The 12,875-nt window shown below is 55.9% G+C and overlaps 1 protein-coding gene across 1 annotated transcript; it reads right to left on the bottom strand.

Moving 5' to 3' along the window:
• Positions 1-5,341: 5,341 nt before the first annotated feature.
• On the bottom strand, positions 5,342-11,979 carry GPR108 (G protein-coupled receptor 108). The gene is made up of 18 exons (XM_061190626.1): positions 11,827-11,979; positions 10,995-11,114; positions 10,132-10,182; positions 9,820-9,902; positions 8,870-8,994; positions 8,690-8,751; positions 8,535-8,603; positions 8,334-8,438; positions 7,991-8,124; positions 7,807-7,882; positions 7,235-7,308; positions 7,028-7,145; positions 6,820-6,950; positions 6,691-6,734; positions 6,387-6,436; positions 6,088-6,171; positions 5,870-5,994; positions 5,342-5,656 (listed from the first exon to the last, which is right to left on the bottom strand). The coding sequence occupies exons 1-18, from the start codon at positions 11,944-11,946 to the stop codon at positions 5,584-5,586; spliced, it is 1,644 nt and encodes a 547-aa protein (XP_061046609.1). The 5' UTR covers positions 11,947-11,979; the 3' UTR covers positions 5,342-5,583.
• Positions 11,980-12,875: the final 896 nt, after the last annotated feature.

Here is a 12,875-nt window from a genome sequence, read left to right as displayed (position 1 = left end):
TTTATTCACCAAACCCTCCCTGTGAATCCATCTCTATGCTGGCAGCTGGAGTCCCACTTCTAGAATCTTCCATGCTGGGGTGGGGGACAGAGTCCAGCACCAAAGCTCCTAGCCCATGGAGTGCCTTCCCCAGTAGAGAAGAACTCAGCTTCTTGGGGGGTCAGGGAAGGCTTCTTGGAGGAGGGGACATTTCAGCTGGGCTTTGAAGTATGTGTAGGAGTTCACCATCCAGGTGAGAATGTTTTCTAGGGCAAGGAGAGCCTGGCGCTCCCTTCACCTCCTCTCATCAAGAAGCCTGAGTAGTGGGACTTCCCTGGCGGTCCAGTGGATAAGACCCTGCACTTCCACTGCAGGGGTCACGGGTTCAAGCCCTGGTCGGGGAACTGAGATTCCCCCATGCCTCAAGGTGTGGCCAAAAAAAAAAAAAAAAAGAAAAAGAGGCCTGAGTGGCTATGATGGTTTATAAAAGTCATAATTGAGGAAAGTCCCATGGCTAGCTTTTGTGTTACATCAGCAACCTCTTAGGATATTATTATTATTATTAAAAATGTATTTAACTTTTTGCATACTCATATGGTTCAGCATCTAAAAATAACCTTCCTCCTGCTCCTATTGCTAGCCATCAGGGTCTCAGACATGACCATGTAACCAAATCTTGTGTTTCTTTCCAGAGGTATCTTATGTGTTTACAAATGTTCACACGTTTTAAAAACAAATATCAGCAAGCTCTACACACTCTTTCCTTCTGGTCTACCTGGGTACACCTTGCTTTTTCATAAACAATACACCTTAGAGATTGTTTAATATCAGTGCTCAGAGAGCTTCCTTGTTCTTACAGGCAACTGCCTAGTATTACATTGTGTGGAAGTAACCAGACTGATGGACAGACAGACTTCCCATTGTTACAAAACCATGCTCCCTCCAGGGAGTAATCTTGAGCTTGCATTATTTCCCAGCTCTCACGATTATTAAGTGGTAAACTTTGGGCAACTTACTGATAACCACCTGAGCCTCAGTTTCCTCCTGTAAAGTAGGGTTATAACAGCAGCAACTTCAAAGGGTTCTTACCGCAATGAGAAGAGATCATTCTGGATCAAAGCCTGTGTGCAACGGTAATCTTGCTAGATATTGCTAAATTCTCCTCCATAATTATATTGATTTGCATACTTGCCGGCCCTGCACAAAATCGCCAATTTCCTCACGGCCTCCCCTTGAGGGCATATTGGCAAAACTTTGTATTTTTGCCTCAGTGTCATTTTAATTGGATTTGAAGTTGAGCATCTGGCGGAAGGGGGGAAGTGAAGCCAGGTGTAGGAGGGGGATGGTGTGTTGATGGGGGATCCAGACCCCTGGAGGGCTGTTTTCCAAAGCTTCCTTGAAGGAGTTAACAGGGACCTCACTCTGATTTCCTGTAAACCATGCTATTTTCCTGGTCATGCCCCCATGCCCCAAGCAGGGGGAGGCGTGGAGCAATAGAACAAACCTGGCTTCTGTCTGCTTTGATTGCGACACCCTTTCTTTGGAAGAGGAGGAGGGTGAGGCAAACACCTGCTTACTCTCCAGATACGGGGTTCCACTTCTGAAACTGGGAAGGGGGCCACCTGCTAGGATCCCCCAAACCCCAATATTTATCTTCCTCCCCTTTCCCCCCGCCAAAATACCCACCCAGTCTCCTGGTTTCATTATATCCTTAAGCATTCAAGGTTGTGATTTTACAACCTTGAGAAGGAATTCCTGCTGGCCTCGGTCTCCCTGCAAGGCTGGCTGCTCCTACCCCAGAGCCTCTGTTAGTACATCTGAGCAATGGGACTGATGGTAGTTCCTGCTGTTTTGACAATTAAGGGAACACAGATGGCTTGGAGCCCTGGGCTTGGAGGGAAGGCTCATGGCCATGGTGGTGGAGGTCTGGGAAGGGTCCTGCCCATGACCCCCAAGAATTGACCAGAGGGATGGAGGTGAAAATGGACCAAGGTCTCCTGGAAGGGGAGGAAACCAGAGGAATTCTTCCAGGCTTTTGACTGGGGAATGGACCTTTGCGCCCAGAAGTTTGGGAGGGGGATGGCGAGCAAGATAAGCCAGCAGGGGAGAAAGAGAAGGACGCATTCCTGGTGTGGACCGAGGGAGAGGGAGGCTGCTGGGCAGGGTCTAAGTGGGATATCTAGGAGACTCTTTTTTTTTGGCTGTGCCACTCTGCTTGCGGGATCTTAGTTCCCCGACCAGGGATCAAACCCAGGCCCCCTGCCCTGGAAACACGGAGTCCTAACCACTGGACCGCCAGGGAATTCCCTCTAGGAAACTCATACCAACAAAGTATTTGTTATTTACCTGAAATTCAAATTTAACTGGGCATCCTGTATTTTGTCTGGCAACCCTAGCTGGGGTGCAAAGAGAGAATAAAGGGAAAAATGGGCATGATTTCTAGGTGGGGGGAGCCCAGGTGCCCCCTTCCCCTCCCCCGCACCTGCCTCAGTGCCGTTATCTCCCGGATGCACCCCATCCCCACCCTTTCCCCATACAGGTGCCGCCATGCCAGGGAGCAGCAGAGACCCCCCTCTCCCCCTCCCCCCGACCCCTGCTGGTTCCAGGATGGGTGCTATACTGCTTTCTGGGAATCTTCCTCCAGGACCCAGAGCCAGGCCCTCCTTCCAGCACCGCCCCCACCACCACCACCTCCCCGCCCCACCAGCAGCCTGGACTTCCCCTTCTCTCCCAACTCATTACTCATTAACTTTTGGTTAACCTTGACCTGATTAAACCCATCCACTTGCCCTCTGGCTCCTTCCCCCCACCCCCTCACACAGCATAGCAGAGGCCTGGGCACCAGGGACCCTTTTTTGTTTTGGGCTGCGCCGCAGGGCTTGTGGGATCTTAGTTCCCCGACCAGGGATTGAACCCAGGACACCGCAGTGAGAATGCAGAGTCCTAGCCACTGGACCACCAGGGAATTCCAGGCCAGAGGTTTTGACTGCAGCTCTGCCTTCTCCCAGCTTCGATTCCTCATCTGTAAATTAGACATTCGCAACCATGGAACCTCCCTCTGAGTCTTGGGGCGACAGCACGTGGCATCAGGCAAGCTGAGGCCAGTGGCCAGCACATGGCCAGTGCACAATGTACTTGAATTCTGCTCCTCCTCTCTCTTATTTCGGTGACAGTCCCTCCGGGCCTCCAAGCCAGAGTCCCCCCCTTCCTCCCTCTCCCTAATCCCCTGTGAGCAGCCCTGTGACCCCTAGGCTGTCTCTCCCAACCCATCCTTTCTCTCCACCCCTAAGGCCCCAGCCTCCTTGCTGTAAACTCACCTCTGCCAGGTCATCTAGTCGACAGCAACTGGGAATTTTTTTTTCTAAAACACACCTTTGCATTCTTTCTATAAAATTATGATGCATGTTACAGGAATACACGCTAATGACTGTGAACATCTCAGCTACAGCATCTTAACGATTTTATGCATTTAACTTATTCCAAATGCCTTAGGTGCTGTTACTATCCCCGTTTTACAGATGAAGAAACTGAGGGCTTTGGCCACTTGCCCAAGATCCTCTAGCTGGTAAGAACTGAGATTTGAACCCAGCAGCTGGGCTCCAGAGTTTGTGCTCCTAAACTGTATGAGTTTCTGACTGCTGCTGTAACAGATGATCACAACCCTGGTGGCGTAAAACAATACATTTATTGTACTGCAGTTCTGCAGGGCAGAAGTCTGAAACTGAGGTGTCAGTAGGGCTGTGTTCCTTCTGGAGGCTCTAGGGGAGAATCCGTTCCTGGGTTTTTCCAGCTTCTAGGGGCTGCCTGCATTCCTCGGCTAGTGGTCTTTTCTTCCATCTTCAAAGTACATCACGTTAGCCTGTTTACAGCATCACATCTCATTCTCTGATCCTGACCCTCCCGCCTCCCTCTTAAAAGGACCCTTGTAATGACAACGCACCCACTCGAATAATCCAGAGTCATCCCTCATTCTAAGATCCTTAATTGAATCACACCTGCCAAGTGCCTCTTGTCATGTAAGGGAACAGAGTCACAGGCTCTGGGGATTAGGGCCGGGACAACTTGGGAGAGCCATGACTCTGCCCACCCCAGCACGAACGTGGTGTAAAACACCATCCCTGTACTACCATGTCCCGCCCTGCTTTAAACTCTTCCTTGGCTCCCCTGGGCCCCAGCATCAAGTCCAATTGTGTCTGCCTGCTTTTAGGCTTCTGCCAGCTGCCCTTGCCCTCCCACTGGCCAAGCCAGACCTGCAGTGGAGCTTGCAAGCTATACTGGGCATTGCCTTGCTGCATAACTTCCTCAGTCTGCAATGCCTTCCCACTTCCTTCTTTGTCTGGCTAGGCTATATATTCATCTGGGCCCTAGTTAGACACATTTCCGCTTGCAGGAAGCCTTGACCCCAGCCTGATTCCTTCCCCCTGGCCCATGCCTGTGATGCCCACCAAGGAGTATTTTTCAGAGCTCCAAAATAGGTTCAGAGCATTCTAGATAAAGAGTGAAGTGGGGTGGGGGAAGAAATACATCATGGGGGTCTGCCCACAGGTGTGTGTGCAGGTGTGTGTACAGGTGCATCTCTAATCTGAACTCCTCAAGGTTCAGAGAAATCCATGAAAGGTCAGGCTGTGTTGCAGGGCACTGTGCTGAGCCAAACTCCCATTATCATGTGTGATACTCAATTCTATGGGGTCCCCATTTTACATGCAAGGAAACAGAGAGGTTGAACCACTTAACAGAGTCACACAGCAAATGGGGGCAAGGTCAAGAGGCGTGGTGGCAGGGAGTCTAGGTGCAGAGGGGCAGTGCACGCAGTGGGAATGGGCAGCTCTGGAACCAGACTGCTGGTGTTTTTGAGTCCTGAGCCTTCTAACAACTTGTTTGCTGTGTTACCTTGGGCAAGTTACATAGCCTTTCTGTGCCTCATAAGCTTTTCAAGAGTTAAAGACCCTGGAAGGCTTAGAATAGGGTGTGGCATACGGCACTCAGCCTGAGCCACTTGTGAGTCATCCAATCACCATTTTTTCCTCCCCTCCAGCCTTTGCACATGCTGTCCCCTCATCTGGGCCTGCGTCTTTCCCCACCCTCTCTGCTCACCTCTGATTCCCCAGGCTGGGTCAGGGCCCTGTGATGGAACCGTCTGGTGACACCTTGAGTGTCGGGACCGGATGGGTCCTGGTCACTGCCCTGTCCTCAGGACCCAGCACAGGGCCCGGCATGCAGTGGTCGCTCAATTGACATTTATTGAATATGCAAAGCAATGGATACTGCAACCTCTCCCTGCCCCGTGCCCCCCACGGATCTCTCAATTTCAAACATAACCTCTGCATTAGCTCTCAACCCCCAGAAAGGCAAGAAACTGGGGTAGCAAAACAGATCGGTCATTATTGTACAGCTGCAAGTGGGGACAGGGCGCTCAACATTTGTGAGGGAGGGGGGCTGTCTGTCTTCTTCTGAATGGGCTCCAGGAACTCAGGTCCCAGGGAGCTGGGTGCCTTGTGAGCACCGGCCCCCTCCTCCCCACACGCTCTTTGGGAGAAGCCGGAGCAGGGAATGTGTGAAGAGAGGAGGATGAAGGATGACGGAGTGTCTGAGGTGGGGACATGATCACAACCGCTCTCGCCTGCTGGTCGTTTTGTTGACTTTGGACAGGCCTTCCCGGAACCCAGAATCGGTCATTCTGCAGGCAGACAGTAAGGAGATAGTCCGTGAGCTGAGGGGAGCCAGGCCCCGCCCACTCAGCCCACCATACCCACCCCTGAGCCTCTTGGCCCCGCCCAGGCTCCGCCCACATGCACTCACAGCCCCGCCCACCCAGCCCCTTGCTGCCCAAGCCCCACCCACCCCAGCCCCTTGCTGCCCAAGCTCCACCCACCCCAGCCCCAGGGCTCACACTTCTTTCATCTGCACATCCTCCTCGTCCTCTTGGGGCAGCTGCAGGTACGGGTTATCCCTTGTGGGCTGGAACTTGTAGCCCGTGAGTACGAAGAAGGCGAGAGTGGAGCCCTCCACCAAGAGCTGGGGGCCGAGTGGGAGGGTCAGGCACACGACCCCGCCTCCACCTCCACTGTCTGGGCCACCCTCCGCCCCACCTGGGGCCTCAGTGCTCACCTGGTACAGCCACTGCCACTGGAAAGGCACGGCCACCCGCAGCAGGATGGCGATGATCCGTGTGAAGTAGATGTAGCAGATGACCTGCGGGGACACGGGTGGGCACAGGGCCGAGGGACCACTGGGGTGGGGGAGACCACCAGGACCACCGGGGATGCCTGGGGAGGGGGGCCGGGGATTATGGGCAGAGGGTGGGGGGCGGGGCTCCGAGGGACTGCAGATGGAGGGGTTAGGGTGGGTGTGCCAGTGGGCTGGTCGTTCCCCCTCCCAAACTTCCCGCGCGAGCACAGGGCTCCTACCATGACATAGTAATGCCGGAACAGCTTCAGCTTGGCCAGGTTCACTGCCGCTGAGGGGGAGGCACAGAGAGTGGGGGTCACGGGAAGGAGGCTGGGGGCAGGACGAAGGGAACAGGGGTGGAGAAGGGCTGGGGACAGGAGGACATTTGGGTGAGTGTCTCAGGGGCATAGTGTGGAGGGGGATGTCCCAGGAATGGTGAGGGGGTGGAGAGGCAGGAAGAGGCAGTCAGAGGGGATGGAAGGGGCATCCAGGGGTCAGCAAGAGGGACCAGGAGCAGGCCGAGGGCCGAGGGCAGAGCCTCACCCTTCCCATCAGTGCCAGACGTGTCCTGGAGATGCCGGATGGACCTGGGAAGGAGTGGGTGATATGGGGGGCAGTCAGCACTGCCTCCACCCGTGCCTGCAGGGGAGGGGGTCGGGTGGGGGTCCTCACCAGACCACGGGGAAGAGGATGGCGCCGCAGCAGATGAGGTCCACCAGGAAGAGGATCTCCTTCCAGATGCCGTAGTCGCTGGCGCCCTCCTCACGGGACTCGATGACAATGTAGGCCACGTTGGCCAGGACCTGCGGGGCGGGGGTGGGATGGGTGGGCCCAGCCTGCACTCATGTCCGCCTGCCCACCCTGGGGCCTCCATGTGCACCTGCAGCGAGATCACGATCCCGAAGACCTTCTTCTCCTTGTCAGACAGGATGTACTTGATGAAGGCCCAACCAGAGCCGATCAAGGCGATGGTGATGAAGAGGAGGGCGCCCTTCAGCCTGGCGGAGGCGGGCAGGGGGTGTGGTGAGACCGGGGGGCCCAGGCCTGCCCTGCCCGCCTCCTGCCCCCAGCAGAGCAGGGCACTCACAGATGCGTGATGTAGTGCATGACAGCGAGGCCTTCGATGGGGTGGCCCTGGCTGTTGATGAAGTAGTAGTTGATCTGGAGGTGGACGGACGGATGGACAGTCAGACAGATGGACGGGGGGATGGAGAGGGTGGATGGTGGTGGTTTGGGAACACGGACACTCACTGTCGGATGGGTGGCCAGGAAGGGGGCTGAACAGGTCATGATCAGGATGGTGAGTGGACTGAGAAAGGGACAGTCACGGCCAGAACGGTGGCCGGACAGATGGCTGGACAGTCACAACCATGACAATAGAGGGAAGGTCATAGTCAGGTGGACGGACAGTTAGACAATCAGCCCGGTGGACAGTCACAGCTGGACCCACAGACAGTCAGACTGAAAGGTGGGCTGTCAGAGCTGGGCAGGACTGGATGTACAGCTGGCCACAGTAATGAAATGGATGGACACATGGATGGACAAATGGAACTCCCAAGCCCAGGGTCTGCAGAGATTTGAGGAGTGGCTTGTAGGGGCTTTTTCCTGGCCCCTGAGACCCCAGCCCACCCCATCCTGCTCCCTGCCCAAGGCTCTCACACTGTGGAAGAGGAGGGAGACGCTCTTGGTGAAAGCCAGGGCTGCCATGAGCCAGTGGATCTTGAAGACGTTGTACCTGGCAGTGGGGTCGGGGACAGAAGAGAGTGGGAGAGCATCGGTCAGGGGTAGGAGTGGGAAGGTGTGATGAGGGGAGGTGGGGAACCCCCGGGGACAAGGGCATTACGTGTTCTTGCAGAGGATGGACACCCAGAAGATGCCGGAGGCCAGGAAGCAGGCGGACATGACCATGTACAGCTTGAAGAGGGGGATTTCCGCCGCCGACAGGAAGCCCTCGGGGTTCTTCTCCCGGATCATTACCTGGGGAGGGGACAGCGGTGGGCAGGGGGATTGCGCACTAGCTCCAGACTTGCGGGGCCCTGAGCGTGAGTCCCCGGCTCTCCTGCTCCCTCGCTGGCCGACTCCCTGTTTCTGAGCCTCAATCTTCCCGTCTCCCAAATGGGCACAGAGTACTGGCCTGCAGTGAGCGCTCCGCGAACCTGCTGCCCACCCTCGTCACCCCTGCTCACCGTGATGTCGAACGGCTGCTCCCGGCCCGGCACCGAGTTGTAGCAGTTGTGGAAGTTGAGGCTGTACTGGCCTTCCTCGGCCCTCGAGCCGATCACCACGTGGAACTGGGAGGTGGGGCAGACAGAGGGGAGAGGAGGCCTCAGCGTGGGGGGTCCCTGCGCTGTGGAGGGGAGGGGCTGCGGGCACCCCCGGACACTCACACTGAAATTGTAGGAGTTGTTGAGATGGCCCAGGCCCAACACCAGGTCCTGGTCCTTCCCACCGATGCCCTGAGGGGACAGAGGACCTCCATGGAGCATCAGCCGGCCCCCCCCGGGGGCGGGGCTTCCTCCCTCCTGCCCTGGCTTCCCCATACCTGCTGGTCTCCTTGTGACCCTGTGGGTTTCAACTTGGCCTTGTCGGGTGCAGTAGTGGTCCCTGCCAGGGGCAAGCAGGTGACTTTAGAGATAGACAGACAGCAGAATGATGGGCGGAACGCGTGGAGCGGCCCTGCCCACCCACCCACCCGCCCCTCCGTGCAGCCACCCTGACTCACCGCCATCCACCTTGGGGGTGACCCTGTGCTCTGACTTCGGGAGCTCTGGTTCGGAGGGCGCTTCAGGGAGGAGCCCGGGAGAGATGAACAGCTTCTTCTGTTCCCCATACTTTCGTACCTGGACCCTGTGGGATGAGGCTGGGAGGCTGAAGGCTGGGATCAGGGACACCTGCTCTGCTGAGGGACTCAAAGGCCCCTCGGGCCCTCTGGGGCTCAGCGTCGGGCTCCATCAGTGGTCACCAAGTTGTAGCATTTGGCCACCACCCATCGAGATGGCTGCTGCATCCCTGAGCTGCCTGCACCGAGGATTAGTTGTCACTTCCTGTGACACTGAGTCACTCATTCTACTGAAGTACACACTATTTAAAAAGAAAATGCTGTATATACAGAGAGGCAACAGAGTATCTTTGGACCCTGGGTTCAAATCCCAGTTTTCAGCCTCAGTTTTTTCATCTTTAGAATGGGGATAATAACAGTCTAAGCAGTCAATGAATTAACACCTGTAAAGATCCCAGGACGCTGCCTGGCGCACAGGGCGCATCCTACAAGCACAAATGACTGGTATTAATACTCACAACACCCCTCTGTGTTGGGTCTTCTGCCTTGAGACCCTAATACTTCCTGGGCACCCCTCCCCTCTCTCCCTCCCATAATCAGAAGGCTTGAAGGCAAAATTAAAAAGCGAGTGCGGGAATTCCCTGGTGGTCCAGTGGTTATGATTTGGTGCTTTCACTGCCAAGGGCCCGGGTTCAATCCCTGGTCTGGGAACTAAGATCCCACAAGCCGTGTGGTGCAGCCAAAAAAAAAAAAAAAAAGCGAGTGACTTTCTCCAAAGGAGTCAAGGTTCTTTCTGGCTGGTTCTGATTCCACCTGATCAGCTCATGTGGATAGCACAACCAGGGAAACCCCAATGATGGATCTTAAGGGGAGCCACCAGCCCCCCAACTCACTGCAGATCCTTGGTGTTGATGAGGAAGAGAGCCAGGAGATTGCTACCGTTTTGCCGGAGAGGACAGTCGTGAGGGTCCCGGCTCTGGAGAGTGGGCAGCAGGGAGCCTTGGTTACCCCCTCCCACTGGTCCAGCCTCACTCTGCCTTCCTCCCCATCCACCCGGGCAAGGGAGGGTCTCTTCCTGCTCCCCCCTCTGGGAAAGGACAGAGACCTTTGGGTTCCAGATGCTGACAGACCATCCTCCCCTTCCACCACCCCTGCCCCTCCTCACTCCCCCTCTCCCCACCTCCACCTCTGCCCCCTCCACTCACTGAATAGGCAGGAACACTGCCAGATCGAACCCGGGTCAGACTGAACCCCACCTGGCAAGAAAAAGAGATGATGTGAGGGACACCAGCAGGGACCTCCAAGCCACCTCTATCAGTGGCAATAGTAACGTAACCTCGAATTTCCTGAAAGCCTACTAAGCGTGAGATTCCGTGTTCACTCACTTCACTGACTTTTCCCATCTGCCCCCAGTCCCCCCCCTCTTTCTTTAACTCCTAACCATCCTTGCCCCTTGACTGGGATGTCACTTCCTCAGGGAGACCTTCGCTGGTCCTCGACCTAGCCCACCCTGTTTCCCCCCATTTAAAATGTTGATGTAAAAAATAAATTAAATAGAATGTTCATGGCTTCCTGCCTTGGGCTCTGGAAGCGAACACACTTGGATCTACACCCAGGCTCTTGGACTCTGAGTAAGCCACATGCCTCTGAGTCTGTGTAAACACCTGTAAAATTGGGTTTACAGGTGTAATATTTTCACAGCATCCCTGAGAGGTGGCTATGACAGAAGAGACTCATGGAAATAGATTTGCATGGTACCTGGTACCCAGCGGACGTTCAATAAACACTAACTTCTCATTTCGACTGCAGGAACTGCGGCTGTCTTGCTCACTGGTAGGCTCCCCTCCCCCCAGCTCAGTGCCTAGCACGTACTGCATAAGAAATTATTACTCCCAAGTTACAGATGAGGAAACAGAGGCTCACAGAGATCAAGGGACTTGCCCAAGATCACATGGGTGAGAGGCAGAGCTAGGATGTGAATCCAGAATTGGGGGGGGGGGGGAGGGGGGCAGAGCTCAGAAACGTGTGCACCTCTCCCTCCTCCAGCAAACTCCTCAAAGCCCCTCACCAATGGGGCTTTCTCATCTGTCTCCTGGAGGCCCAGCCGCAGGAGGCTCAGGTCCACCTCCAGAGAGCCGTTGGTGTAGAAGCCAAAGCTGTTCAGCTGGATGTCTGCTCGCTTCTCCCCCTGCCAGAGACCAAGAAGGCAGAGGCAGCTCAGACTTCCCACCAGCCCAGCCCCAGGGCTCTAGCATGAGGTTCCCCCAAGGGCTTCGGGCCCCTCTGGGTATCTCTATATTTAGGACAGGTCCAAAGGGTGACGGGAGAGGTTAAGAGGGCCAGCTCTGGAGGCCATAACCTTAGACCAATCCCAGGCAGGGACAGAGTGGCTCCGGATCCTCTGACCACTGTTCGGAGAGTCCAGGATTCGAAAGTCTGGGATACCTGGAAGTCTCCCCACTGTGTGAGCATCACCCGGAGAGCAGAGTTACGCATCTTGGGGTGCCTGGCCCTCACCTCCCAGAAAATTTTTAGATTCCAACTGAGCCCCCAAGATCCCAATGAGTACCCAGAGGACCCCATTCTAGAACCCCCAGGGACTTCCCTGGGTGGCGTCAAGGGTCCCTAGCGTCCCCAAAGCAATCCCAAGAATTTAGAGGACTCAGAGTCCGCCGTCTCGGGAGATGAACCACCCCCCCCAGTGGGCGGGGCAAGGCTCCAGCGCGGCTGGCCAGGCAACTCCAACAGGAGAACCGAGGGGGCTCCTCGGACGAGACCACTCCGGGCCTGGGAGCGGGGGGCGCCGGACCGCTCCATCCGGACGAAACCACTCCAAGCCAGGGACTTTTCCGGGCCAAAGCTGCGACCCACACCCCAAACCGCCGCGCGGCGGGACTCACCGTCAGCGTCAGCCGGTGGATGCGCCCAGAGCAACCGCCTAACAGCAGCAGCAGAAGTAGCCGCTGCCCCCACTCCGCAGGGCTCCCGCAGGCGAGCCCCCTCCTCTCGCTCACTGCCATCTCTGAAGCCAACGCCTCCCCCGACACCGCCTCTGACGCCCTCAGGCCCGCCAATCGCCGCACGGTGGGGGCCGACCCTTCAGCTTTTTTCAGCCCGCTCAACCAATCAGTAATCGTCTCCTCTAGAGCCCGCACCCTGTACGACACCAAATGGACAGCCCGGGCCCCGAATGGGAGTGCCGATATCGCTTAACCCCGCCTCCACGCTCACCAATCACTAGAAAGATTGTCCCCGGATGTACTCTGATAAACAGTCCATCCAACCAATTGTGATGGATCTGATATCCGGCCCCTAAAGGGGAATTCCTCCATCCACTCTTAACTGACAGACCCGTTCAGAACTACATTACCCAGAACGCAGGGGGAGCAAACAGCTCAACGGGGCGTTCAATAAACTACACTTCCCAGTATCCGTAAGGACGGACGTCCCCTTTCTTACCCCGGGGATGTGGCTCCCAGCCAAAGCTCAGGCTTTTGGTAAACACATGCATTTGCTAAAGCCTGTCCTGTTCTCCTAATCTTACTGATCCACCGAGAGGCCAAAACCTGGCCCCAAGCTAAATCTTGACCCTACGATGACCCATGATCCCAGGCTGAGTCACCAGCCTTAGGTGGACTCTTCCTTCTGTCCTGGAGTGAGGCAACTGGAGGCCCATCCCCAGATCCCAGGCTGGTCTTGAGTCAGGCTGAATCCCGGCCCCAGCCTGAGCCCCCTACCTGCAGCTGAGCCCTGACCTCCGCCGAAACCTAGACTCCCCGACCCCCTACTACCCTCAGCCTATACTGAGCCTTAATCTCTGGCTGAGCTTCCACCTGGACTGACCTCAGATTAGGATTGACCCCTGACCTCAGATTAAGACTGACCTGTGGACCTTAGTTTGAGTCCCAGGCCTTCGACTGGGTGGCTGACCCCTCTGCTAAGCCTTCTA

This window comes from Eubalaena glacialis, chromosome 4, assembly GCF_028564815.1.
Source record: "Eubalaena glacialis isolate mEubGla1 chromosome 4, mEubGla1.1.hap2.+ XY, whole genome shotgun sequence".
Lineage (NCBI taxonomy): Eukaryota > Metazoa > Chordata > Mammalia > Artiodactyla > Balaenidae > Eubalaena > Eubalaena glacialis.
Note: the sequence above shows the minus strand (reverse complement) of the source record. Positions and strands in the feature narration are given on the sequence as shown.